The sequence below is a fragment of the Passer montanus genome, unplaced genomic scaffold (assembly GCF_014805655.1).
Source record: "Passer montanus isolate IOZ18808 unplaced genomic scaffold, ASM1480565v1 scaffold42, whole genome shotgun sequence".
NCBI classification, from domain to species: Eukaryota; Metazoa; Chordata; class Aves; order Passeriformes; family Passeridae; genus Passer; species Passer montanus.
Genome location: NW_024369041.1, coordinates 5,761,966 through 5,787,940, shown reverse-complemented (window position 1 = coordinate 5,787,940; position 25,975 = coordinate 5,761,966). Strand labels below are relative to the sequence as shown.

At 41.6% G+C, this 25,975-nt stretch overlaps 2 protein-coding genes across 3 annotated transcripts; both read left to right on the top strand.

The window, feature by feature from the left end:
* Positions 1 to 6: 6 nt before the first annotated feature.
* On the top strand, positions 7 to 14,493 carry UBE2D1 (ubiquitin conjugating enzyme E2 D1). Of its 2 annotated transcripts, none has more exons than XM_039719641.1 (7): positions 7 to 95; positions 8,080 to 8,143; positions 8,228 to 8,259; positions 9,289 to 9,366; positions 9,613 to 9,718; positions 11,868 to 11,961; positions 13,614 to 14,493. In XM_039719641.1, the coding sequence occupies exons 1-7, from the start codon at positions 72 to 74 to the stop codon at positions 13,657 to 13,659; spliced, it is 444 nt and encodes a 147-aa protein (XP_039575575.1). In that variant the 5' UTR covers positions 7 to 71; the 3' UTR covers positions 13,660 to 14,493. The 2 variants fall into 2 exon arrangements, with proteins under 2 accessions (XP_039575575.1, XP_039575574.1); XM_039719640.1 differs by lacking the exon at positions 7 to 95 and adding an exon at positions 4,567 to 5,162.
* A 1,679-nt stretch (positions 14,494 to 16,172) lies between these two features.
* TFAM (transcription factor A, mitochondrial) lies at positions 16,173 to 24,151 on the top strand (the record flags this gene model as incomplete). The annotated part of the gene is made up of 6 exons (XM_039719639.1): positions 16,173 to 16,806; positions 17,955 to 18,025; positions 19,515 to 19,664; positions 21,157 to 21,252; positions 22,209 to 22,265; positions 23,238 to 24,151. Coding segments are annotated over 6 exons (1,227 nt in total), but the record flags the coding sequence as incomplete, so codon positions are not given.
* Positions 24,152 to 25,975: the final 1,824 nt, after the last annotated feature.

Sequence of the window (25,975 nt, the reverse complement as noted above, 5' to 3'; positions counted from 1 at the left end):
GGCCGCGCTCCCGCCCCGCGCTCCCGCCCCGCGCTCCCGCCGCCTGCTTCGCGCTCCCGCCGCGCGTTCCCATGGCGCTGAAGCGGATACAAAAAGTGAGTGGGGCCGAGCCGTGGGAGGGGGCGGAAAGGTCCCCCTGCGCTCGGGCGGCCGCGGGGGCTGCCCCCTTGTTGCGGGGGTCGAGGCGGCGGCCGGAGCGGGCTCAGCGAGCCGCGCGCTTTCTTTGCCGGGACTCGTCCTTCCCTCGCCGGCAGCTGGGGAAGAGGAGCGGGTGTGAGACGGAGAAGGGGGGCTCTAGCCGGCCTCCTCACGGTTTCGGGACTGTGCCTCCTGGGAGGCCCCGCACCCCGAGTCGGGGCTTTGAGGCGCCGTTCGCGGAGCAGCCGCGGGGAGAGCGGGGTGCGGTGGGGAGAGCCGGGGGAGCGGGGAGAGCCGGGGGAGCGGGGAGAGCCGTGGGGAGAGCCGGGCGCCGAGGGGAGCCGAGCCTTCCCTCGCTGCCCGCCTTGAAGTGCTGTCAGCATGGCTCTTGCTGTGACCTCTGAGCGTACCCCGGCTGTCGTGTTTTGGGCTGATACGTGTAAATGGCCTGGTAATTCCCGGTTTCCTTTTGTTCGGCGAGGCTGAGCCGGTGGCTGTGCAGTGCATCGCAGCACGGCAGGGAGCTGAGCTTGGTGCTTCGGCCGTGGAGCAGAGCCCGGGCTGTTTGGCTGCTCTTGCTGTGCCATATTTAGGCGGCATCGGTGCCATCCTGGTTACGTGACGGTGCGATTATTTCTTGTGCAGGATTCCCTTTTGCTATCGGAAGCCATTGGTATTGCGGAAATAGGATTCTGTAGTGACCGATTAACCCCACAGCAGGCAGGTTTGGGATACTCTACAGCAAGTACCAACTTTGGATGGATTTCTACTAGAAGCTGGTAGTCCTGCTTCATGGTGCAAAGCTTATCCCTTTACACACAGTGCAATCACAGAACAATTTTGTACCTTCATATCACATATTTGTCATGAATGTTGCATTCGACCAATATATCAAACTACTACAGTGGTTTTCTTTAGCAATAACTTTGTCGTACTTCTACATATTATACAAATGTTTTGCCTCTTGCCACTTTAATTTCCCACATCTTGAACATCTCTTTAGTTTCAAGAAAAGCATTATTCTGAATACTATCTCTTTCCAATTCTTGTTCATCTTCTTTCTGCTAAGATAAAGAGACAGAGGGGAAAGTCTGGTAATCTAGTATTTTTGAGATGGAAAAAAGCATTATTCTGAATACTATCTCTTTCCAATTCTTGTTCATCTTTCTGCTAAGATAAAGAGACAAAGGGGAAAGTCTGGTAATCTAGTGTTTTTGAGATAGAGTGGTTGTTTGGGGCTTTCCAAATGAGGAAATAGAATGGAATTAGTCTTCATACTTTTATCATGTTCCCTACATAACTTTCTTTCTGGTTTAGAGATATTCATACATATTGGAAAGCCACAATTTTCTTTATTGTGGCATTTAAGAACTTTTGATAGATGTTAGACTTTTTATCTAAGTATCTTTTATTCTGTTAGCCTTATTAAATTCTGATTCTACTCTTTCAAAATGAAGCTATGCTTTCCAGCCTGCTGATTTCTGGTTTAGAGATATTCATACATATTGGAAAGCCACAATTTTCTTTAATGTGGCATTTAAGAACTTTTGATAGATGTGAAATTATGGTTAGACCTTTTATCTAAGTATATTTTATTCTGTTAGCCTTATTAAATTCTGTTTCTACTCTCAAAATGAAGCGATGCTTTCCAACCTGCTGTGAGGTGCTATGAGATTTCCTGATTATACAAATACACTTCTACCTGAAACATGAAGAGATGCTGGGTAAGGACCTCCAAGAAGAGTAGAGATTAAATTCAGAACTAGTTACCACTTGCTGCTAGTTTGCTGCAGAAATGACTGCTGCTGGTTTTCTTTTTTTTCCATTAACTACCCTCATCGCTCTCTTCTGCCTTTCCAGGAGAAGAAAAAATTCTACTGGAGGGATTTGGCTAGCAGTCTTTCTCTCAAGAAGTAGAAGAGGAAAGGGAATGGCAAGGAAATAAGTTTGTTTCAAGTGGAAAGCTCAAATGACGTGGAGAAGTTTGAAAAGACAAACTATTTTGATGTCATTGTAATACATAAAATTTTCCTCAAAGATCATGGGAATGGAAGTTTAATGGTAGATGAAATGTATTTATATGTTGGTGTGTTTGTCTCCTCTGCTTTCCTGGTGTTTCAGACTGGCTGTAAAGGTTTTTAGTTATGTTATATCTGAAGGATAGGAAGGGATAAGATCTGGAGTAGAGGAAGTGCTGTGGTTTCAGAGTGCCTAGAGGAATTCTTTGGAGAACAAAACACTGTCAGCAAACACAGTGGCATTGCTTGGAGCTCATCCGTCTAGACAGACTGTCTGAAGTTAAGCTTCAGTGGGTTTGGGGTGCTTCAGAATTGTGCTTAAACAAAGGAATTTTAGTGTCAAGCTTGAGTGTTTGTTCACAGTAGTTTTGATAATTTGTGTGTTCAGTGTGACAACACCTACAAAGGAAGCAAAGCTATAATATGTCAACCTGTTAGTAAGCATATTTTTGTCATACTGATTGGGACTCTGATTTCTAAGTGATATTGCCACTGGGATCTGTGTCATTGCATCCTGCCTTTGGCTGATCATCTTCAAGGGGCTCCTCAAAGGAGGATAGCCTGTGGACTTCCAAGACTAGTCACAGAAAGACATTTGTGCTTGGCAGCTTTCTTTAAAAATGGGCAACTGAGTAACCAGTGGAGAAGCTGATCCCTGCCCATGGAGGCATGTTGATCCTAGTGCTGTAGGTGGGAGAACAGTGTGGACATGAAGCCCTGCTTCTGTCAGCAGCATCTCCATGACAAACTCATCTCAGAGTCCCTCAGAGAATTTGGGGTCAGGGGATTCTTATTCATCATAAGCTGAGGATCCTGTGTTCATTTGCCTTGTGAGTGCTTTGCTGTTGTAGGAGAGAGGCACTGAATTTCTACACTCTCAAAAAAGCTCAATTACACTCTCTGTGATGTTCCTTGGGGCGGTGAAAGAACAGCACATTTTTGTGGGCAGTGTAAATTCCAGATGCTGCAAATGATGAAAGCAAAACAAATAGTGTTTTAGCTGGGAAGAAATACTGTGCAAAGAAGCCTTTATTCTTGCCACCTCTGGAAAGTGAGATACCATGACTTTTGTGAAAGGTGGAAAATAATTCAGGCTGTCAGGTTCTGCAAAATAGTGTGTAGGTCTCAGTTCTGCCCATCTGTCTTATGCAGAACCATTTTTCTGGGGTTCCTGTCCAAATTCTTTGGTCACATATCTAATTTGCAGAGTTTGCCATCCTGTTAGTTCCATATTGCAGCTGGGATTGTTTTCATCATAAGTCCTTTACTTGGGTAAAGAACATGAACAAGCACATCAACCTCCACTCCAGTGTTAGTGGGAGGTTGATGTGCTTGTTCATGTTCAGGTGTAAAAAAATAGAACTTCAAGAGGTTTTAGTGGACATTTTGAAATCAAGAAGGAAGAGATAGATTTGAACACTGCTTTAAGAATAGCTGTTGTTCTTATCTTATTGATATATAGTGCTTGATTGGTTTTCTCCTACAACTCAGTAAGAACAGAAGCCTTCAAACATTCAGTTGTTTCAATGAACTGTAGGTCTCTGTGGTTCAGTGTGTTTCATATATGCATAGGCTAACAGGACATACTAACTTGAAAAGTTTTGTTGAAAATAATACTTTTGTAACTGTAAATTGACTCAAATAAAAAATTGATATTTGTGGTTTAGATTTTGACTTTAAACCTGCAGCCTTTAGATGGTAATCAGCATAACAAGGAAACTTTTTTGGCTCTAACATGAAGTATTTGAATTTGCTTTCAAAACTTCAGCTGGGATACTACATATTTTAGCAAATTTTTTTTGCATTGAAATAGAACATGGAAATATAATATTTATTACTGACAAAACATGATAGCAATAAATCTTATTAAAAATATGTGCTTTATATTTCCCAAATTTGTGAAGAACCAGAAAATACTTTAACTAGTCTTAAGTATGATCACTGTGAGGTTTTATGACAAATGGTCCCAAACAGCAGTGTATGCATGGAATTGGTAGGAAATGAGTCTGTGCTCTACAATGCATTTTGTGCAAGAAATTAAGAACACAATTGACAAATATAAATCTATATTTTAAATAATAGTGTGGAGAAAGGTTGTGGTTTTGTGTTGTTTGGAGAATGAAAATAGCTTTTAGTGATGCTGTCTGCAGTTTATTTTGGTCTTCAGATAATCTGCAGTCTTTTTTTCTGAATTTTTTTTTTCTACTGAAAAAAAAGACATGTTTAGGACATCTATGCTGAAAAGATTTATTTCCTTACTACCAAAATATCCTTTACAATGTTGTTCCAGTAGCTTTTTGGGAGAAAAGCCTGAATGCTAATCAAGCATGTAAGTGTTAAATTGGCCTTGCAGTCTTCAACTTCTTATGAAATACATCCTGTATTATTCTTTGACCGTGGGTATTTTCTGCACATTCAGAAATGTCTCCAACATTTATAGCTTACCACAGCCTGCTTTTTACAGCTGTTAAACTTGAATTTGTGCTTCATGCTGTCTATAGGGCTGTTCAGGAGCACTCGTGGTGCAAGGGAAGGTGATCATTTGGAGGCTTTGCCCATCTCCAGTCGTGTGTTAACCATTAGCATTCTATTCTACCCTGAAATGTTTTGTAGAGAGGATTAGAGGATTTATTCCTACCACTGTCCCCAGCTTAGGTATTTTTCTCCGTGGTTGTTGATCCTGGCTGTGCTGGGGTAGTGTGGCATGTGTTGCAGCTCTTGAGAGGTGCTTTTATGTTGTTACAGTCATTTTATGTTACAGTGTTGGAAATCACTCCTCCTTCTGATGCATCTCTTGCAGACAGAATCTTGGGGTTGTGTATTCTCATAAAAGATGTTGCACCAGTGTACACTGGTGACTTTTTCTGTTGAAAATGAATCTGAAAATGAGCTGTGGATCCTGTTTGTCAGCAAATGTGCATCTTGCACCAGCACTTTCTATACCAGTGGCTAAAAGTATTCGTGCAGACCCTGGAAGTGACCAGACCTGCATCATGCAGCTACATGGTAATAATCCATAAAGCTTGGACAAAGCTGCTTAACTTAAAATTACAGGGCAATCTCTAGTTGACTGTCTAGTGCCTCACGTGCAGTTAGCTTGTGCTTCTTGATGAGGTTTCAGCATGTTAAACTTTGTGAATCTTCAGCCTTGTCCCTTTACAAAGCAAGGTTTTGGCCTTCTTCTAAAGAGCATCTGTGCTTTGTATTGAGAATTTTTGTATTCTCATTCTTTTGTGAATAAATGAAGTCATGAAGAAGTCTTTCTACATGTATTTAGAGGATCCTCATTTCTGTTCTGCAGTGTTCAACTCTGGGCACTGGCAGGTCAGTCTGATTCAGGGACATCTGAGTATCTCCTTGCCCCATTTCAAAAAGTGCAGGAAAGCTTGAAGCCTAAATCTTACAGCTCTCCAGATAATTTTGCTTTGAACCTAAAGCTTAAACAGCATAATCAACAATGTGAATCTGAATAGTTCTTCCTTTTTATCACAGCTTGATCTGAATTTCTGTACATAAAGATTCAAACTGTTCATACTGTTGGATCGTGTTACCACTTGTATTTTTAAACCACATTAGCTTTACATATGGATGCAAAATGCAGCTTGAATTTGCTCTACTGATTTTGAAGTTTGATCTGGCTTTATGTTTCACAGCTGCAGAAGGTCTCAATGTATTTGTGAACATCACTCTCATTTGGTGAAGTTGATTGAAGAGAACCTTTTCTTCATTGTTGTTAGGAAGTTTTATTAACAGGGATTTATAGTTGTGGGTCTCATCAATGTCTGATGAAAAATATTTGCTGTTTTTTTCTAATAATGAACAGATGTCAGTGCCTTTTTAGCCTGAACAAATTGAAGTGTACACCCGAGGAGCATTCCCCAGTTCTGTTAATTCTTAAGTACAAGTGTATATATGAAAGAAAATAAACTTGTGTGGTTTTGGGGTATGTAAAGATCTTGATGAATACATCTAGCAACAAAAGCACTGTTACAGACCTGTGACTCTGCCTGGTTGCCTGGTAGTTCCCGTATGCATATGGAATGTTTACATATACTTCAAAGACTTTCTGAAAAGTTCAAGCTACATATTTTTCCAGTTCCTGCCTTGAATTTAGTAGTCAATAATGACTGTTGCAAAATGCATGATTGTTAGGCAGAGTTCTTGTTCCAGCGCTGTAGTGCAGCTGTTTGGTCTTGGTTGGGTTGTTTTAGTGTGTGTACAAGACTTAACCTTCTGTTGTTGGGTTAGATCTTGAGTTGCAAATTCGAGAAGACGGTGCCAGTAACAGCTCTGCTGCTGGCCATGTTTGTCTCTGGTGACTGCTGGAAACCTGAGATTTGTTGACTGCCTGTGTGTACTGGCAGTGGCTTGGCTTTGCATAAATAGCTGGTTCTCTGAATCACTCCTTAACGAAACATGAGTCCTCTGATTAAAATAGGAACTGCATTTCTAAAGTGCCTGTATTAGTTAAAGTCCAGCCCAGAGTGTTCTTTCTGGATCAGCATGCAGTGTCACCAACAGAATAAAGTTAAAGTGCAGACAAGTAATGCCAGCTGACAACCTGTGCTGTTTGAGTATAGGAAAAAGTGTCTGTCTTGTTTAAATCACGAGATTGTGAGAAGTCACTTCAGAGCAGGAGTAAGATATGGTGCAGTGCTTTTCTTTGATTTCAGGGCCAACAGTGGAGCTGTAAGTCTGCCTGAATTTAGGTGTTGGGTCCATGGTAAATTGAGTTGAAATATTTACTGGATATCATAAATGGAAAAATACATCACAGCAGTTGAGAAGTGCAGATTTTTAACCCTTCAAATTATATGTAAGGCCTGATCAGACTAAGTACATCAATTCTACACTTGAGTTAAACTTAGTTTAAACCTTGAATTTGTAAGTAGTTGTCTTGACTAAGTAGAAGTGTTTCTGGTGTTACTCCTTAAGGTAAACTCATAGACCTGCTTATGTCTATTGTCAACTTAATGTGCATGTTTTGAGTAAGGAATTGAGTTACTTACAGACACACACCCTTTAACTTATTTCAAAGGAAGTACTTGCATGTGGTCATTCAAGTTTCTACAGCACAGTTTCTATCAGCCTAGAATTGGAAAAAGTTTTCCTTAGTACAGTCAAATTCAGACATCAAAAGGAGTATATTGAATTAAATGAGGAAAATTAACTGAAACTACTGTCTGCTTGTTTGAAATAGTGATGATAAATCAGATGAAAAACAGTGCTGGTTTTGTGAAATCACATTATATTTTTAAATTATTTGGGACTGTGTGGTCTCCAGCAAGAGAAATAAATCAGATGATAATCAAAAGCTCTTCTGAGTTATTAAGTTTCAACTTGGGAGTTTTTTAGTAGTCATTTAAAAAAAAAAGCAAGCATGCAGGGGATTGAATCAAGGTAAATAAGGTGTAGAGCTAATATATTTCCTTTAGGTTCCAATTTAGTTAGAACCCTTTATATTATGTTCATACATCATCTCCAGGCAGGCTGCAAACATTTTATAGGCCAATTAAGCTCAGCTGATGTCCATAGACTAGGACAACACAGAAACTTTTGTAAAATCAAAAGCTAAGGGAATGATCACATTAGCACCTAACTAAATTAAACTGTGAGTTTACAGACTAATCAAGAAACCCTTTTTATTGGTTTTGTCTCCTTCAAGTATATTGAACTTAGTATGAACTTGGTTGCAACTCTAAAATTCTTCCAGATATTAATTCCTAGCAGTGTTAGCTGCAGGTCATCTGGCAAAAAAATTTATTCAGTTTCAATGGACATTTCAAGTGTTGACTGTTTTATCAAAATACCACAAAAAATGCCCACGGGTTTAATAAAATTGGTTTGTGTTCCCACTTTTGCAGGCATGCTGCCAAGTGGTCTGGATTTTCATGTCTTTCAAATATTTCTGTGTTTCTTGCAGGAACTAAGTGATCTGCAGCGAGATCCACCAGCCCACTGTTCTGCTGGACCTGTTGGAGATGACTGTAAGCTCCTCCTAGAACATTCAGTACATTTCAGTTCTGGAAGGGCTCAGAAAATCTCTAATTGTTGCATCTTTTGCCTTTCAGTGTTTCATTGGCAAGCAACTATTATGGGACCTGTAAGTATAGGAATCGTGCCCCTTAAAATGTAAGACCTTGCTTCTCTTTTTGTTACAGAAGGATTCATTTGGGTTTCTGTAAATATAGCAGCCACATTCAGCTGTGCTGTGAATAGCCTAAATAGCCTAAAACTAGGGTGATATTGTTGTTCTTATTAGTCTGGTACCAGTTGCTTTCTGTAACTCCTCAAAAATCCCTCCTCTTCATGAAGTTAGAGGTGTTTAATTGGTCAGCTGTGGTGTGTGAGTTGGTGATATGGGCTACAAAGCAAAGAGCTTGCTTTTCATAGATGATCAATTCTGGAAGATTCATCTATCTGAAAGGAGTGGAGTTGGTGATATGGGCTACAAAGCAAAGAGCTTGCTTTTCATAGGATCAGTTCTGGAAGATTCATCCATTTGAAAGGAGGAAGAGTGGGTGAAATCTGATATTAAAGTTGGTAACTGTAAACAAGAGTGGAGTTGCAGAGGGCATTTAGATGGAGCTTATTTTATTTGATAATGTGCAACCTGGACATAAACCTTTGCACATGTTGTCTGACAAAATGCATGTGCACAGATTTGTGCAGGTCACAAAGATGTTGTGTGTTTTAAAACTCCCTGATACCATCATGATGAACTGAATTATATTGGAAAATCCCACTCTTTGCATCTGCAAAGAGAAACCACTTCTTAGGGTAAGTATGTTTGTAGCTTAAGAATGGAGGAAGATCAGAGCAGCTGTGGTCTTGCACAGGGACAGGATTTGGAGGGCCTGCTCTGGTTTGTGTATTCCCTTCCTGCAGTGAAGCTGTTTGGCTCCCTCTTTCTCCCCAAAGGGCAGTGCTCAGTAACTGTGGTGCTGCCACAGTTGGCTCTACTGTAACTCTGCAGGCCAGTGGGAGGGTTCACTTCCCTCTGCGCCTTCCCAGTTTGTGGCCCATAGTGGGCTATGTGCTGGGGAAAAAATGGATTTTCTTTAGGAGAAGGAAAGCTCCAAAACAGCTGAAATATATTAATCTGTTTTATCTGTTCTGTTTTTTTTCTCAGCCTGATAGTGCATATCAAGGGGGAGTATTTTTTCTCACAGTACACTTTCCAACAGACTATCCTTTCAAACCACCAAAGGTAAGTCCTTTCTTTTAAGGAAAGGAAGTTTTTAGCTCAAAGTTTATGCTTTGAGGCTTAATTTTGGAAGTTAAACCAGAAACGTGAGCAATAGTGTATACATGTTTTTCATGGATACAGATAAGACTGTCACAAAATTGTGTTGGCAGATCTGATACAACTGGAAAGGAAGGGATGATCTTAAGAATTCCAAATGTAATCACCCTAATCTGATATTACTTGTTTTTTATTTCTTTTTTATTACAGATTGCTTTTACAACAAAAATATATCACCCAAACATAAACAGTAATGGGAGTATTTGTCTTGATATCTTGAGATCACAATGGTCACCAGCTCTGACTGTTTCTAAAGGTAAACTCACTGATTTGATAATGCATGTGTGAAGCTGCATACACTGCCATGGCACTTCTTTTGTGTATTATTGCACTGTCTTAAAGGTAAACAGTGGGAATTCCTTTATCCTGCATGTTTCAGAAGAGGCAAATTCCATTGGAATTCTTGGTATGATCCAAGATCTTGTGCAGTTTATTGGGAGTGTCACATTACCAAAAAAAAAAAGCATGCACAGCAAAGAAATATTCTAAACCAAGCTGGGTGAGATAATAATGTACATTTAGCCTGAAATGTGATAGCTGACTGTGCATGCTGAATGGAGGAGAAATGATGAGCAGGGCTTGAAAATCACAACTTGGAAGTAAATGTGAAACCCTGATACTGACCTTATGGGAGCTTACATGATTGCCTGTTGATGACTCTTTGGACTAAGGTCTTGATTACACTTTCTTTAAAAATGAGGTAATTTGTTCTGGTTTGCATTCCTTTGTAAGATGAATATTTCAAAATGTAGCTCCTTTCACAGTCATCAGTAAAAGTTTTATTAAAATATTCTCATCCTCTAGTTAAGCTTTCTCAAAACTTGAACACTGTAGATTTCTGGAACGTTGAGTTAACAGTTAAGCAGTTCTTTTGCTGCAGGCATTTTGTGGCACTTAAAAAGCTGCTTAAAATGTGGGTGTTGTTGTTTCTTCTCACCCGTCTTCAAATTGCTAAGGCACACTTAGTCATACTACAGAAATTTCTCCTGTGACTCAAAAGGTCAAGCCATATCACATCTCCTGTACTTGGGAGCTCTGAGCTGTGTGCCAAGGTGTCACTGCACTGGGTGTACAAGCAAAGAAAAAACTCTGGGTCTTTGGCCAGTGGAAATTGCTCTGTGCAAGTCCACTTGGAAAAACAACTTCTCCTGCTTACAGGCCTGTGCAGTAATCTCACAAGCCATATAAATGTAAGTCTAATATTCTGTTTCCTGAAGTCATTGCTAAAGACATCAATTACTCTTATGTGTAATTGGTATAATTTTTTCCCACATAAATTAGTTGTTTTATAGCTATCCAAAAATTGTCTTGTTTCTAGTTATTAACCAAATGAAAATTGGCACTTAGGTTTAACAGCTGGCATCTATAACTGAAAACCTGTAAAATTTTTAGATCTTCAGCAATTTTCTGTCTATTTACTTGCTGAGCATTCTTTGGTTATAAAGTGGAGCAGTCTGCTGGTCTCATGTTCAGATATTATGTATTTCATAAACTGGAAGTTAGCTCAGTGACTCATGGAAGTTTCTCCTTTCTAGTCTTTGAATCAAAAGTTTGGAGCATATTATAGCACCTCTGACCATCTGTGTGAGCATGTATTCCAACCTGATTTTCTGATATTACTGGCACTTAAAATGAGTCAGTACTGAAGTGAGTGAAATTTCTGCTCCTGAAAATAGGTGTGGGTTCTTGGGTAACAAGATGAAGCAGGGGGAAAAAAGGTTCTACAGTTGTTCTTATGGCAGCATGAAGTTCCCTTTCACCACATATTTAGAATAATTTAACTGTGTACTCTTGTGTGCATATTATTTCTGAGCATAAAAATAGAATTTGCCTGAGAAGTATGGCCTGAAGATGTTAGGAAAAAAATCCAACCTCCTTGGTTCAATACCAGGAAATTAATATGAAATGATAAGTGAATACCTGTATTAAATGCTGATCAAGTATTTCCCAAAATGGCAGTCACACTTAGGTAAAATACTCTTATGATTGAGAGAATAACTGTCAGCACAGAAGTGGAAAAGGATATTCACAAATAGAGTACTGCATGGCAATGTAATATTAATAATATTAGTACCTTAAATGCAGGTGGAAGGCTTAGTGTGAGCAATATCTATATGTACCTGTAGTCTGCAGGTGGGTTCCTAGGCTTGGATGTGGAGAGAGATCATCACAAAAGGTACAGGTGCATGGCTGCAGATCCCCTGGGCTTGTATCAGGTGTTTGCTTAGGCCCTGGAAAAATGATGCTGTATAAACATTTCTGGACAAAACTGTTAAATGACAGCTTAATACTAACAGGCATTCTTTTCCCTATACCCTCCTCCCACCTCCTTCAGTATACTGGAATATATTAAAGGATTGTAGAAATCAAACTAACTTGTTTAATCTAGTGTCTCTTTTATTTAGTTTTATTGTCCATATGCTCCTTACTTTGTGATCCTAATCCAGATGATCCTTTAGTACCAGATATTGCACAGATCTACAAGTCAGACAAGGAAAAGTGAGTATAACATACATAATTGTGTGTGTGGCTGTCTGCTGTGCACCTTCCATATTAACTTTAGCAATACCCTTTTCCTAGACTTCCACAGGATTAGCTCTTTAAATATTGAGAATAGCCATGGCAAGTAGAAAACTGTAGGCATACACAGGTGTTGGTAACTAATTTTTTTATACTTAATTAAATAAGACAATCCTGCTTTTGTGTAACAGATGGATTGCATGAAAAATTATTTTCCCAAATATGAGTTATTTGTTGCTACTGCAATCCTCTGGTTGTAAAACCTGTACAGAAGAATTTCTGACCTTCTGTTTGACTGAGTTATTTGGTACCTGTTTTTCAGTTGAGCCATAGAAAACTTCTTGCAGTGTATGCAGTGGCCTGTGGCTCAACACATGTCACAGACTGAGGAAGATTTGAGGATTGCTTTTACCTTGAGCAGTAGACAGCAAAGGAGTATGGAGAAGTTACATGGACATCTGTGGTCTAGTATTATTTCTCTGCCCAGACTAAGAATTATTAAAATGGCCTTTTTCTCAGTTCAGTGTCTGGTATAGTCCAGCCATGTAACTTCTGAAGTGCCTGAATGCTGTAGCTCCTTCTGCAAAGAGAAGGTGTTCAAGTTGAGGATGCTGTCTATCAGCTTCTCCTCATTTGTGGCTCAACTTTTTTCCACTCACCTCCTTATTAGTGATTTCAGCTGTTGTGCCTCCTGCTTGTGAAGGAATGGAATGAGGGATGGCTTTCTATCTCCAAATCTCAAAATTTCATCATTGCTAGGGAAAGTGAGAAAATAGGTAGTCTTCACTGTAGCTTTGTCTTCTTATGATGATCACCTAGTAATTTTTTTTTTTGTTGTTTTACCTTGGATTTAGGAAATGAAAGATATGGCTGGTTACCCCTGAGCATTTATCTATGAGTATTTTACTATAAGTTAAAATTCAAAGACTTGTATGGTAGCATATTTTCAAGAAGAAAACCAATTAGTAAATGAGTTGCTATACTGATCTTAAGAGTTAAAAACTTGTCAGAATTTTTCTCTGGTTAACTCAAGAAAGTGAATCCAGTCTGAAGAGTAGAATGTAGCAAATGGAAGGATCAGAGTGGAAGCTATCAATTCTATAAGGACATGTACCCTTGGGATTATGGAATTATAAAATTAATCAGCTTCATACCAGAAGGAAAAGACCCAAGACTTAAAACCTAGTAAAAATGCTTTTCAGAAAATTTTCTTTTCAAGTTCTGAAATGCAGCTGGCAGTGCAGAACGGAGAATAAAATCCCAGTTAATGATACTGAATTTTGTGGGACTAAAATGTGTAAACTTTGTCAGACTCTTAATACCATGTGCCTTTAGGAGTAATTGACAACAAATTCCTGTTAAGGTGCAAATAAGGGAAGCAGTTACGAAATACAAATGAAGGATGCACAATTTAATGCAAACCTGTGAAGTTTGGTTTGGGTCTGAGTAGCTCTGATACTGATACCTCAGAAACTGAATGTGTAGTGGGTGTATACTTTTGGCTTTTAGACTGCTTTGATGTCCTTTGGCTCAGCTCAGAGGTGCAAAGCCTGTGTGTAAGTAAATAGGTGGCCACTGTCAGTGTATCACTAACAGCTCCTCACTGTAATGCCTTCTTTCTGCACGTACAGATACAACAGACATGCGAGAGAATGGACTCAGAAATATGCAATGTAAACTTTTGAAGACCTTTTCATATACCACAGAGTACTGTAAATTCTAGTTTTTTTCAAAATTAGAAGGAAATGGAGCACAGTTTATGGTTTCAATGTGACACCCCTTGAATTTTTTTTCACCCGTGTAAGTGTGTTTCTGGAGCAACAGAGAACAAACTTCTGAAAATAACCTTATGACTTTGATAAGAATATTTATCCTCTTTGTATGCTTTGCAGAAGACATTTATTATAGTTTTTAAGAGTTGGACACCTGCATCTTCAGACTACAAGATCTATAATTCAGTTGTAAATCAATGAAATTATTTTTGCTGGAAAAAGTAGCTGTTTTCATGTGATGAATACTGTATGTGTGTCATTGAAGTATGTTGTCTGTTTCATACGTGTGTTCAAGTTTCTTTTTGTTAGTTCTCTTGTATAATTTGTATTTTTTTATTGTATAGACTATTTTATTTACAATGTAAGTCATTTCAGTTTAGACTTGCTTGTGCACAGTATTGACAAGATACAAACTGCTAACAGTGAAAATAATTGGAGTATCTCACCCATTAGAATATTCTGAAGACTGACTGCAGACTTCTTAAAACCTAAAATGATCTTTGCACTGTAAATCTTTGTATGCTGATTATGGAGAAACACTTGGTTTTGATTCTGTTGCATACTTGACTTAATTTTATTGCAATGTGAACTAATTGCACTGGTATGTAGAAAGATATGTAACTATTTTGTTGCTATTCACAACTGATTTGTGACGTGTGGGCAACATAATACTATCACAGACCTTTTACAAATCCAGATGTAGCCTTTTCCATATAAATAAAATACATTTTCTACTTTCCTTGGCTATTTTTTTATCGTAACTCCTGCATATCCTTAAAGTACTTGTTGCAACATTCTAACAGAGAGCTGCCAGCAGTGTGTGTGTCCAACAAAGCCATCCTTTATCATGGCATCAGGTGCTACTTAGAACTGGGCTCTGAGTTCATTTTTATGCTAGCTCTAGCCTAGTGGAGTTAGCATCCCTTACACATTGTTGGACAGAGGATTTCAAATATGTTAGTGCCATGTCACACCAATATTCATCTAGGGAGGAGATAATCACAAGAGTCTGCCGAGGTGCTGTGTCTGCAATATCAGAATGTTACAGTAGACTCACACTGGAGAGGAACTTTGCCATTAACTTGCACTTCAGTTGCTTCAGACTATGCATGTGCAGAATGTTACAGTAGACTCACACTGGAGAGGAACTTTGCCATTAACTTGCACATTAACTTGCACATAGTCTTGCTTCAGACTATGCATGTGGAAAACCAGTAGTGCTGGAGAGGGGCAGTGTGTTCTTTAAACACAGATCAAAAGCGGAAAAACTCTTGATTTCATACCATTCGTTCTTCTTGGTTACTTGAAAATAAAATAAGATGACAAAATGTTTTTCTCTGTATCTTCTACATGAAAGAAAAATTACTTTCAGTTGGGAAATGTGTCATCATAAAATACGTTTTTAACATGACAGATACATTCGATTTGGGGTTTTTTTTGTGTTGTTGTTTTTTATTTGCATATGCATCAAACTGGAATGTGGGGTATGGGTGGTAAGGAGCTTTTACCTCTACCAGTGGGATATGAACTTCATCTTTTCTGATTTACTCAGCTTAGATTGGTCACATATGGGAAAATGTCATTTCTGTGCCAGTTTTATCTATGATGTAATGGTGACACTTGAAACATCAGCTTGATTGAGATTGGTTCTGATAATCTTAAAATATCCTTGTTCACACTACATTTTGCAAGCTGAATAAATGGATTTTTTTGTTACTGAGTGCTTCATAATATTTGAATTAGGGCAGTGTAGCTAGGAAGGCAGACATTATTTATACTTCTTGCTCAAATGATTGTAGAAGACTGACCATCAGAATGCGTTTTTATTTTTTATCTAGGTAAAATAGCAGTCTCTTTGTACTAGAAGTTATTAAAATTTTTGCAGTATCTGTATAGAACTGTATGAAATCAGAAGTTTGACTTGGTTTCTTTTGGTTTATCAGTTTGTGTCAGGGATGATTTGAAAACATTTATACTTTACCTGGTAATGTTCCTGCTTTGTGCCATGCATGACTGACTTCCCAGCCCAGTATGAAACCAGCAGGAGGACTGAAAACCAACCAACACCCGTGTGTGGGACATACTAAGCATATGTAAATATTAAAAAAGGAACTTATCATGGTATAGAGGTGTGAAGCTAAGTATTATGCTTATGATTCTTATGCTACTCCTAGCAGTTCAGCCTTTCTGCTTTTGAAATTATTGAAATGAAATTATAAATGCAGTATATAAGACTTCAGTCATGCTATGAAGTGGCTGGGTTCAATCTGTGGAGAGAAACACTTCCACTATTGCACCTTCAGAGCTCCTCCGTTCGTGCTTTTTGTGCAGATTCTATTTCCGGGGCTGGAAAGTTTACTTTATTCTGTGTTGTGTTCTACTATGGGGAAAAAAAAAAAAAAAAAAAAAAGGAAGTAAATTTTCCTTTTTCCCCGAAGAGGGGGTAAAAAAAAGAAAAAATATTTTCAAAAAGTAACTTTCTGTGGCTGCTGCCGCTCCAGCCACAGCTGCGCCCAGCAGCTCCCCATCGCGGAGGAAGCAGCGCAGCCGTGGGTTGGCTTTGCCACCCCTCATGGACGGGAGCAGTACCCGCTGCCCGCTCGCTTTCTGCTCTGTTACCGCTGCTGCCTGTGCGCGCTCCTGAGGGCGCACGAGGAGCCCGCCCGCCCGCGGTGCCGAACCTTCGGGGCCGCGGGCTCACCTGGTCGTGTGCCGGCAGCTCGGGGCCGCGGGGTCACCCTGTGCCGGTGTCACCTGTCACCCCGTGCCGGTGTCACCCCGTGCCGGTGTCACCTTGAGGCGCCCGTGCTGGGCCTGGCGCTGCTCTCGGCCGCGGGCGGGCGGCGGCTCCTCCGGGGCGCGGCGGGAGCGGCGCTGCGCGAGCGGGGCACCGGCAGCCTGCTGGACGGTGCCGTGCTGTGCAGGGCCGGAGGCGCGGCGGAGCGCTGCCTGTCTCGGGGGACCAGCTCGAATCAGCGCCCGAAGCGGCCCCTCACCGCCTACTTTCGTTTCGTGATGGACAACCGTCCGGCCTTTAGGGAAAAAAACCCAGGTGCGAGGGGGGAGGCGGCGGGGCGGGTCCGCGGCTGGCGCTGTGGGGAGCCGGGGCTGCGGTACCCCCGGAGCGGGAGGGGCGGAGCGGCCGGAGCGGCGATCCCGGCGGCGGGTCCGCGGCTGGCGCTGTGGGGAGCCGGGGCTGCGGTACCCCCGGAGCGGCGATCCCGGCGGCGGGAGGCGGGCTGCGGGAGCCGGGCTGCGGGAGCCGGGCTGCGGGAGCCAGCCCCGCTGCTCGCCCCTGCCCCTCCCCGAGCGAATCCAGCGTGGTCGCGCTCGTTGCCTACACGTGCTTGGCCTTCCGTGCCTCATAAGTCAAAATAATGAACATAGTATGTAAAATTTAAGAGTGCGTGATGAAATAGCTCGCCTAGGTAATGCATGTGAGCGATGATTTGTGATTCCCAATTGGTTTTGGACTCCGTGTATTTGAAGTACGTTTTTGCTGATTTTATGAGCTGTGTGTGACTTTGAGGCTTAGTAATTGAAAAGTTGCAGGTACTGGATTGCATCGCTATATATGGGAGAAAAAACAAGTGTATTTAGAGGAAAATAGTTTCCTGCGAATATGTTTGATTTACTATCAAAAACTTGACTTATAGGCAGTGCAGTGACTCTTGCCAGAGAGCTGCAGAATAGAAGGATGAGCTGGTTTTGAAATACTGTTGAAGGTTAAAATGTTTGAAGAACTATGGTCATATTGGGCAAATCCTGAGGAAGATTTAAGTAGAGAAAACCATTTGATACACTGTATAGCTCACCAGTTCAAGAGTTCCACTCTCATATAGAACTGGAAATTTTACCTTTGGTTTCTTCCACTCCAAATTCAGACCATCTTGCATTGTATAGAAAAGGACCCAGCTGAAAAGCAAAAAATAGGAAATTGTTGTGGAGTAATAATGGCTGCCTTGAAATGGTGCTTCAGTTTGTTACTGCATGTTGGGCTCCAGGTGAGGGGTGACTTCCCCATCCCCCAAATACTGCAGTGCCCTTTAACTGCCACAGTGAGTTAGTTTTATGAAAGGACAAAAATACATTTATACAGGAAGAGGATACCTGTGACAGCTTTCCTTGGGAAAAGTTGAAGGAGCTTACTAAAGATACAATGTTGATCTTAATTTCCGGCCCTTCTCTTTTAACCGACAGAAGTGAGCAACACAGAACTGATAAAAAAATTAGCAGGTGCGTGGAAGGAGTTACCAGCATCACAGAAGCAGGTAAGGTTGTGTCCTTTCCCTGAGTACTTTGAACTCTACAGTTGGTGGGGTTTTATTTGCTTTGGTGTCTTGTCGTTTTTTTATTTCGTCTGTTGGGTCTTTTGGTTGGTTGGTATGTTTTTAAAGGGCTTGAAAAAGCACATGTGTACAAAGGTTCAGACATCAAAACAGTTGGGAGAATTGGGAGCTTGGAATAAGTCAGAGGAAGTGTGGTGGGGTGACCTTGGCTGAATGCCAGGTGCCCACCACAGCCACTCTCAGCTGGGCAGAGGAGAGAAAATACAGCCAAATGTTTGTGGGTCTGAATAAAGCAGGGAGAGGTCCCTCACTGGCTGCTGTCAGGGCAGAACAAACTTCTGAGTAGGATAATGAGAAATAAAATCTGATATTCTAAAACACTTTTTCCCCTACTCTTCCCAGGCTCAACATCACTCCCAATTTCTCTGCTTCCTCCTGACAGCAGTGCAGGAGCACGGGAATGGGGGCTGAGGTCAGTCCATCACATGGGGCTGCCCCTCAGCTGCTCCTTCCTGTGCAGTGGGAGAACTTGGGCTCCCGTCCTCAGGGGACAGCCTCCATGAGCTGCTCACAGTGTGAGTCTCCCATGGGCTGCAGTTCTTGAGGAGCTGCTCCAGCATGTGTCCTTCAGGACCAGGCTGCACACGGGGTCACAGCCCCCTCTGGGCATCCCCTGCTCCACTGGAGGCTCCTCCAGGGGTTGCAGGTGATCTCTGCTCCCCCCTGGGCTGCAGGGGCACAGCTGCCTCACCCCAGGCTGAAGGGGAAGCTCAGCTCTGGTGCCTGGAGCATCTCCTGCCTCTCCTTCCCTGACCTTAGGATCAGTAGAAGTGTTTTTGTGATGTGGTCTGCCTCCTTTCTCTGGCTGCAGTTGTGCAGTTTTCTTTTCTGCCTTTCACTCTGTTGGCCCTGGGGTGCCACCACTGTCACTGATGGCCAGTAGCAGGTGCCACTGGGAGCTGGCTGGCCTTGGCTCCATCAGGCTTCTCACAGGAGCCATCCCTGTACCCCCTCACCACCAGAATCTGGCCATGCCAACCCAGTGCAGGAGGATACTTTGCTGCTTGTTCATGCACTTGTATGTGACCTTGGCTTTAATAGTTTTAATCTGTTGCCAGAGAAATGACACAGCTCTCCCTCCATGTGGCTGTGGGCTGCAAACCAATTCTTTGTCCTTTTTGAACAGCAATATTGCATTACATGTGCAATGCAAGTTGTGTAAAGTTGTTGTGCTCTCGTGTGGTAGGTGAAACCTCAGTTAATTTTGATGAAAGGACCAACTTCTTTTGGTTCATGTAAATTTCTTTAAAAGTCATCATATTAAGTCATAATACAATGTTTCATATTGTGTTGGTGTTTCAACCTCATATGAAACAATGAAGTTTCTCTGAGTGGCAGTTTCAAGGGGTAACGTAAAGCAACTCTAGGACATCTAGCTTCAGTTTAAGGCTGCTGGTGGTTTGTGCTGTAGGTTTATGAGGAAGCCATGAAGACAGACTGGAAGAGATATGGGGAGCAGATGGCTGCTTATAAAGCCCAGCTGACTCCAGCCCAGGCTGCAGCTCTGAAAGAGGAAAGGAGAAGACACCTGGCAAGGAGAAGATCAATCAGGGCAAAAAGAGTAAGTATTTTGAAGTTCAGGATTCTTTTCTCTCAAAGAACCTGAAGTCTGTTTGTCTAGTATACAAAGCAGAGTTGAAGCATGTTTTAGAAATACAAAAGCAACTCAGAACAGAAAAAACCCACACAATATACACAACCCCCACAAAATGCCATGGACTAAAATAATTTCTGGTGCTAGCAGCTAGTTTAGTGGCTTTCCTGTGCTTGAAGAGCACAGAACTAGCATGGATCTGTGTGCTTAGAGGTAGCTTCTCTATGCTTTTTTCCTCCCTATTTCTGGATCTGCCTGAGAAAGGACAGGCACTAAGTCATTTGGAACAGCAACACTTTCTTCGCTTGAAGAGCACAGAACTAGCATGGATCTGTGTGCTTAGAGGTAGCTTCTCTATGCTTTTTTCCTCCCTATTTCTGGATCTGCCTGAGAAAGGACAGGCACTAAAAGTCATTTGGAACAGCAACGCTTCCTTCAAATGGGAAGACATCCAGAAATGGTTTTGCACAAAGACTTTGTATCTGTTACCTCATTAGGCCCTACAAGGTAGCAGCTGTTTGAAGTAGCCTTTTTTTTCTTGCTTTTTTGGGCTCTGCCACTGTGTAGCTGCTGCTGTGACATCTGTTTGTGTCCTTTACTAGCACTTTCATAGGCACCATCTTCCCTATTCCTTTTTGGCTGGTTTATGTATAAATCCTTAGAGACAGAACCGTCTGTAACAGTACAATATTATGGTTTGTCTGGAAAGATCAAAGGGGTTAGGTATTGCTTGTTTATTTCTGTGAATTAAACTGTGACATTGCCCTAATTGGCAAAAGCAAAACAAGTTTGATTTAAAAGACCCCTGCTTAAAAGGAGTTTGTAATCTTAATGATTCTGCTGATGCTTGTAGAGTATGTCACCAAAAGGAATTCAGTTGGCATATCTAATGCCTAAGCAGATGTTAACTTACAGCACACAGGCTCCAGTGGGAATGTCAGGACTGGAGAAAACAGAAAGTGTAATTGCATCTGTAACTTGCTGTACTTTCATTCTCTAGCCATCATCCCTGTAGGCAAAGGATTCTGATAGCAGAAACACAGTTCTCTTCCACCTTCTCACCTCCCAAGATAAGTGTGTGCCCTCTTCTCTGTGTGCAGGCAGTATGTCACACCACAAACTGAGGCCTTACTGAAGAATAATAGAAAATCTGTCATCATGACTTCCTTACAGAGTTGAATTTAGTAGCACTCTCTGGTTTCTGGAAGACTTAGCTGAAGTAAGAATCAGTTTGAAATGCTTTTTCAACACCTTGTGAAAACTCAAGTTGTTAGCTTTTTATAGTTTAACATTAGTCTTGAAAAGCACTAAGAGCATCTTGACATACAGTCCAGTTTACAGAATAAAACACCAAAGAAAGAATTTGATTTTTGCATAAAACAGAAAGAGAAATACTGAGTTTAGTTTTGGAACAAATGCATACTTGGTAGATGGAATAACTTCTCTTTTGTTTTTAAAGGAATTGAATCTGCTTGGAAAACCTAAAAGAGCTCGTAGTGGCTTTAACATCTTCCTGTCAGAAAATTTTCAAGAAAGTGAGGGAAGTTCACCTGTGGTAAGCCAGGAAAGATTCTTTTTCTAAAATATATCCATTGTATTCAGAAAAATGTAATTTAGAGTCTGTCATTCTCAGAGATACTGTTCAGTAGTTCACTATCTGGATGCTGCATTGCTTAGGTTATTATTTTAAGCTGTGGCCACCTGGCTATACTGCTAGCATGGCCTGTATAAAAAAGTGCTCTGTGGGTATAAAGACTTAAAACATTTGTGCTGTTTTTTGCACTTCAGTGTTACAGACTTTATCTGTTCCTTTTTTAAGGAGAGAATTATTTTTCCCTTTGTTTTGATGTAGCAATACAGTTTTTCACAGGGCTGTGGTGGTGTGCTCCTGCTCTGGCAGTAGCAGTTTATTGTACCTTCTGTAGTTCCGCTGGTGTTATGGAAATCCAAGAGTTCCTCAGCAAACTCACCAGTTCTGCACTAAAGTGTGCTTTGCTGGTGGATTACAGCCCTTGAGGTGCTGCAGACCCACCCTGTGTGCCTCATGTGTTCCTCACCCTACACATTCAGTCAGTAAGGATGGTGGACATAGTTTGTTCCTCAGTTTTCCATGTACAAGGCAGGTTTCTCCAGCCAGCAACTCACCAGTTCTGCACTAAAGTGTGCTTTGCTGGTGGATTACAGCCCTTGAGGTGCTGCAGACCCACCCTGTGTGCCTCATGTGTTCCTCACCCTACACATTCAGTCAGTAAGGATGGTGGACATCGTTTGTTCCTCAGTTGAGGCCTGCACTGTAAATGTGGCTCAGATGATGCCCAGAAGCTTGTTTTGAACAATATAATTTATTACTTACTTACACGAAAAGGGTAAATAAGGGGAGGCAAGATATTGTGCTTTTTTGCATTGGTTTATGCTTTTGTGCTTTTGCTTATGCAGTATTCACCTGTACCCCTCTGAAGTCAGTCTGGTCCTAAAACAACTCTCATGTATTGCATGTTCTGTATCCCCTAGGCAAAGCTGAAGAAACTATTTGATACGTGGAAAAAAATGTCTGCTTCCCAAAAGCAGGTATGTCAGAGGATTTGAATGAGGTTCTGATCTCATCAGAATTAAAAACTGGAGTCAAAATTGATATTGAATGTTCGTACAAAATCTTGAACTCGGTTGCTCAAATTATAACACTGAGGAAAACACTCCAAGATGTTTATGCATCTTGAAAAAGACTGTCACTACCTTTATTCCAGTAGTGACCATTTAATTCACAGTGTTGTTGAAACGTGATTCAGTGGGATAGGATGGAAGTTTGGTGTGCCTTAAAGTGGATGCTAAGCAACATCTATAGAAGAAGGTGGAATAATATACAACAATTTGATTTTTTTATAATCATCCATAATATCTTTTAACACCAGCATAAGAATTTGCTGCTCATGGAAAGACTTTTTACAAGGGAATGTAACAGAAATCCACAAATGATGTGCACAGGGTAATTTATTAACTTTGGTTGTTTGGGGGATAATTTTCTGCCAGCTTTCTGAGTGTATTGAACTATGAACTGATTTCAGTGCTGTAGTGAAATCTGAAGTAAACCTTGACATTTTCAGGCTTTCTGTACCCTGCTGTGCTTCCTCCTGAATGCCCTTCCAGGTGGTTTTTAGTGTGTACTGAGGACATAGGCTAGGTTCATGTTCTTACTGTAGAAAAATAATTTGAAATAATTCCACAGCAATATCTGTTCCTGTGCCTCACTTAGTCTAGCTGTCTCAAAGTAGTGCTCAAATAAACTGTTGGTAGCAGAACTTACTTAATAAATTTCCTCTTCAGGAATGGCCAGCTGCTGACATAACTGCAATTTAGTGCTAAAGCTTTGTATTTTTCTGCGAGGTTTTTTTTTTTTGGTGGTTTTTTTTTTCAGTTAGCTGGGGTAGAAAGCAAATGCCTGGTCTGTACACTGTACAGGTGTTGTTCTAAGTCACCTTTGTGTGTGGCAGTTTTCCAGAAAAAGCCCCTTCTGTAACTTCTTGGTGCCTTGTTTTCTTTCAGCCATACTTGCAGCTTGCTCAAGACGATAAGGTTCGGTATGAGAATGAAATGAAATCATGGGAAGCAAAAATGATTGAACTGGGACGTGAAGACCTGGTGCGTTCCAAAAAGCAAAGGTTAAGAAAGAAACCTGCTGAAACTGCAAAGCAAACTGAAACAGCCAAAGCCAAAGCTTCCTCAAGTGGAAAAAAGGCAAAATTAAAAAAATCCGAAGAATAAAAAATCCCCTTCAGTTGTCTTATTTCTGTCCTGCTGCATTAATGCTGCAGTCAGCATTAGCACTGAAATGTGGAAAACCCAGGAAGGGCCCTTTGGAAAGGTGATCAGGTAAGAGAGGAGTTACTGTCTCTGAGAACTGACTGAAATAATCACTGCAGGTGTAGCCTGAACTGTAGAATAGCAATTAATCAAGCTGTGAATACTGATACCCACTGACAGCAGCAGTGCTCTCCAGTAACGGTTGGTAATATCCAGCTTTTATAAGGTATTTTTTAATGAAACAATAAAAAATATTCTTTATCAAAGAAAGAATATTCTGCAATGTTACCATCTAAATTCTGTAAATAAGAGCTGAAATCTGAGTTAACACTGCTGTGTTTTATTCCCTCCATGTTATTGCTAGTGAGATGTTCTACATTTCAACAGGCACAAGAAACACAAAATGCTAGCTTTTCTTTTATGCATCTGTCTTTTTGTACCTGTTAATCTGTGTATGCCATTTCTGTTGCATTTAAAGACCATGTGAGTTTTGTATAAACATACCTTTATTGGACTTTGATTTTGTGGTTTTCTTTGGATACATACAAACATTTTTGTCTTGCTGGTGTCACATTTGGGGCAACCTAGAAGGAAAAGAAGTATGTGAACTGCTTGGACTTTGAGTTTTGGTGTAATAAATACAGGTCTTTTGAAGAGGTGGTTGGTTTCTTTCCTGGAGTTTCTCCATCTTAGTTAAATCTCTTAGGTATTTTGAGGAATCTGTTTTTAGAATGCAGGCCAACTTTTTTAGTATTTGATGGATCTCATCTGTTCTGAGTGACCCACAAAATAATCATGGAATTCTAGAAAGGCTTGGGTTGGAAGGGGTCCTCAAGATCCCATAGGAAAGGATGCCACTCAATAAATCAGGGTGCTCAGGGCTCCATCCAACCTGGCCTTGGACACTCACCAAAAAGGGGCATTTTCCTCAAACCCTCTGTGTTTGATCAGTCTGTCAATGCCCTGGGGTTGACTGCAGACATAAATTGGAAGCAATTACAGACAAGCTGTGAGTGCAGTGCAAACCAGCTTGAGAAGATCACTCAGTGCACACAGAATTACAGAATGTCCTGAGTTGAAGGACCCATCAGGATCATGAAGTCCAACTCCTGGCCCTGTAGAGAGCACCCCAGGAATCCCCTGTGCCTGAGGGTTGTCCAGACACTTCTTGAATGCAGACAGGCTTGGCACTGTGATCACTGCCCTGGGGAGCCTGTTCAGTGCCTGGCCAGCCTTTGGGGTAAGAACCTTCTCCTGATCCCTGACCTAATCCCTGACACAGCTCCAGCCAGTCCCCTGGGCCTTGTTACTGGTCATGAGTTGAAGAGATCAGTACCTGCCCTCCAATGCCCCTCAAGGGGATACTGAAGGCCTCAATGAGGTCTCCCCTTCAGTCTTCTATTTTCCAGGCTGAACAAACCAAGTGACTCAGGTGTACTGACGCTCAAGCTCAGCCACAATTGACTTATAAGATGAAACTTGGGCATTATGTGACTGACACCATCAGTACTATATGTGACTACTACATCAGTACAGACTGAGACACTTCTACCAGCTATTTCACACCCTACTGGCTGCTTTAGAAACTTTCACGTAACCTTGTGTAGTTATCAGCAAGAAATGTATCATTCTAAGAAATTTGCACAACTGACGTGAATAGGCTCGCTTGTAGGATCTTTTAGGGGAAACCCTCCCAGCCAAGGCCTGGGCTCTGGCCCTGCTGCATGAGAAGTGTGCCATCAGACCCAGCTGCTTCTGCTGAGCTTTTTGTGCTGGGACTTTTAGTGTGTGAGCAGTCCCTGGTGCCATTCTGTTTGGATCCTGACTCTGGGTGACTGAAGGCAGAGGATGGTACCTAGAGCTGAGAAGGACAGTGCTGACAGCAGGGTGTGAGCTGGTAAATCGATGGGTGCACTTGAAGCTGTAGGCAGCAAGAGCTTTCTCAGCTAGCAGCTTTCTCAGTGAGCTCTGGTTTTGCCAGATGTTTTCAAGGTTGTGGCCAGACTCTGTGAGAGCAAAAAAGATTGGTTAGGGCAAAGGATTTTGTGCTGCTCTTTGAGTGTGGGGTGTGCTCTTGGAAGGGGCGGATCAGGGAAATCTTTTTGTCCTGGCACAGGTGCTTTGAGAGCAGGGACGTTTCCAGCTTGGCTCTGCCCTGGGGCTGGTGTCGAGCTGGGCTCGGTGCCTGTCTTTCCTCTGCGCATCGACGGCGCCGTCGTGTGGTGATTTTGTGAGCGCTGGCAGTGCCCAGGGCAAAGCCAAGCGCTTTTCTGCCCAGCCCCGTTCCTGTGGGAGCAGGTCAGGGAAGAGCTCTGCTGCGGATCCGGGCTCTTGGAGACTGACTGTGATCTGCGGGAAAGGAAGAGGAATTGTTTCGTTGTTGGCTTTGCACTTTATAGGCTGCAAAAGAAAAGGCAATTCCAGCATGGTCTCTTCCTTTTAGAACCCTTGCTATGCTCAACATGTAACACAAACCCACT

Excerpts from the sequence above, each read along its gene's own strand:
- UBE2D1 (XM_039719640.1), top strand. The coding sequence starts at position 5,070 with ATGTGCATCTTGCACCAGCACTTTCTATACCAGTGGCTAAAAGTATTC. Across the intron at positions 8,144-8,227 it reads TGGACCTGTTGGAGATGACT|TGTTTCATTGGCAAGCAACT; the intron begins GTAAGCTCCTCC and ends TTTGCCTTTCAG. Across the intron at positions 9,719-11,867 it reads AGCTCTGACTGTTTCTAAAG|TTTTATTGTCCATATGCTCC; the intron begins GTAAACTCACTG and ends TCTTTTATTTAG.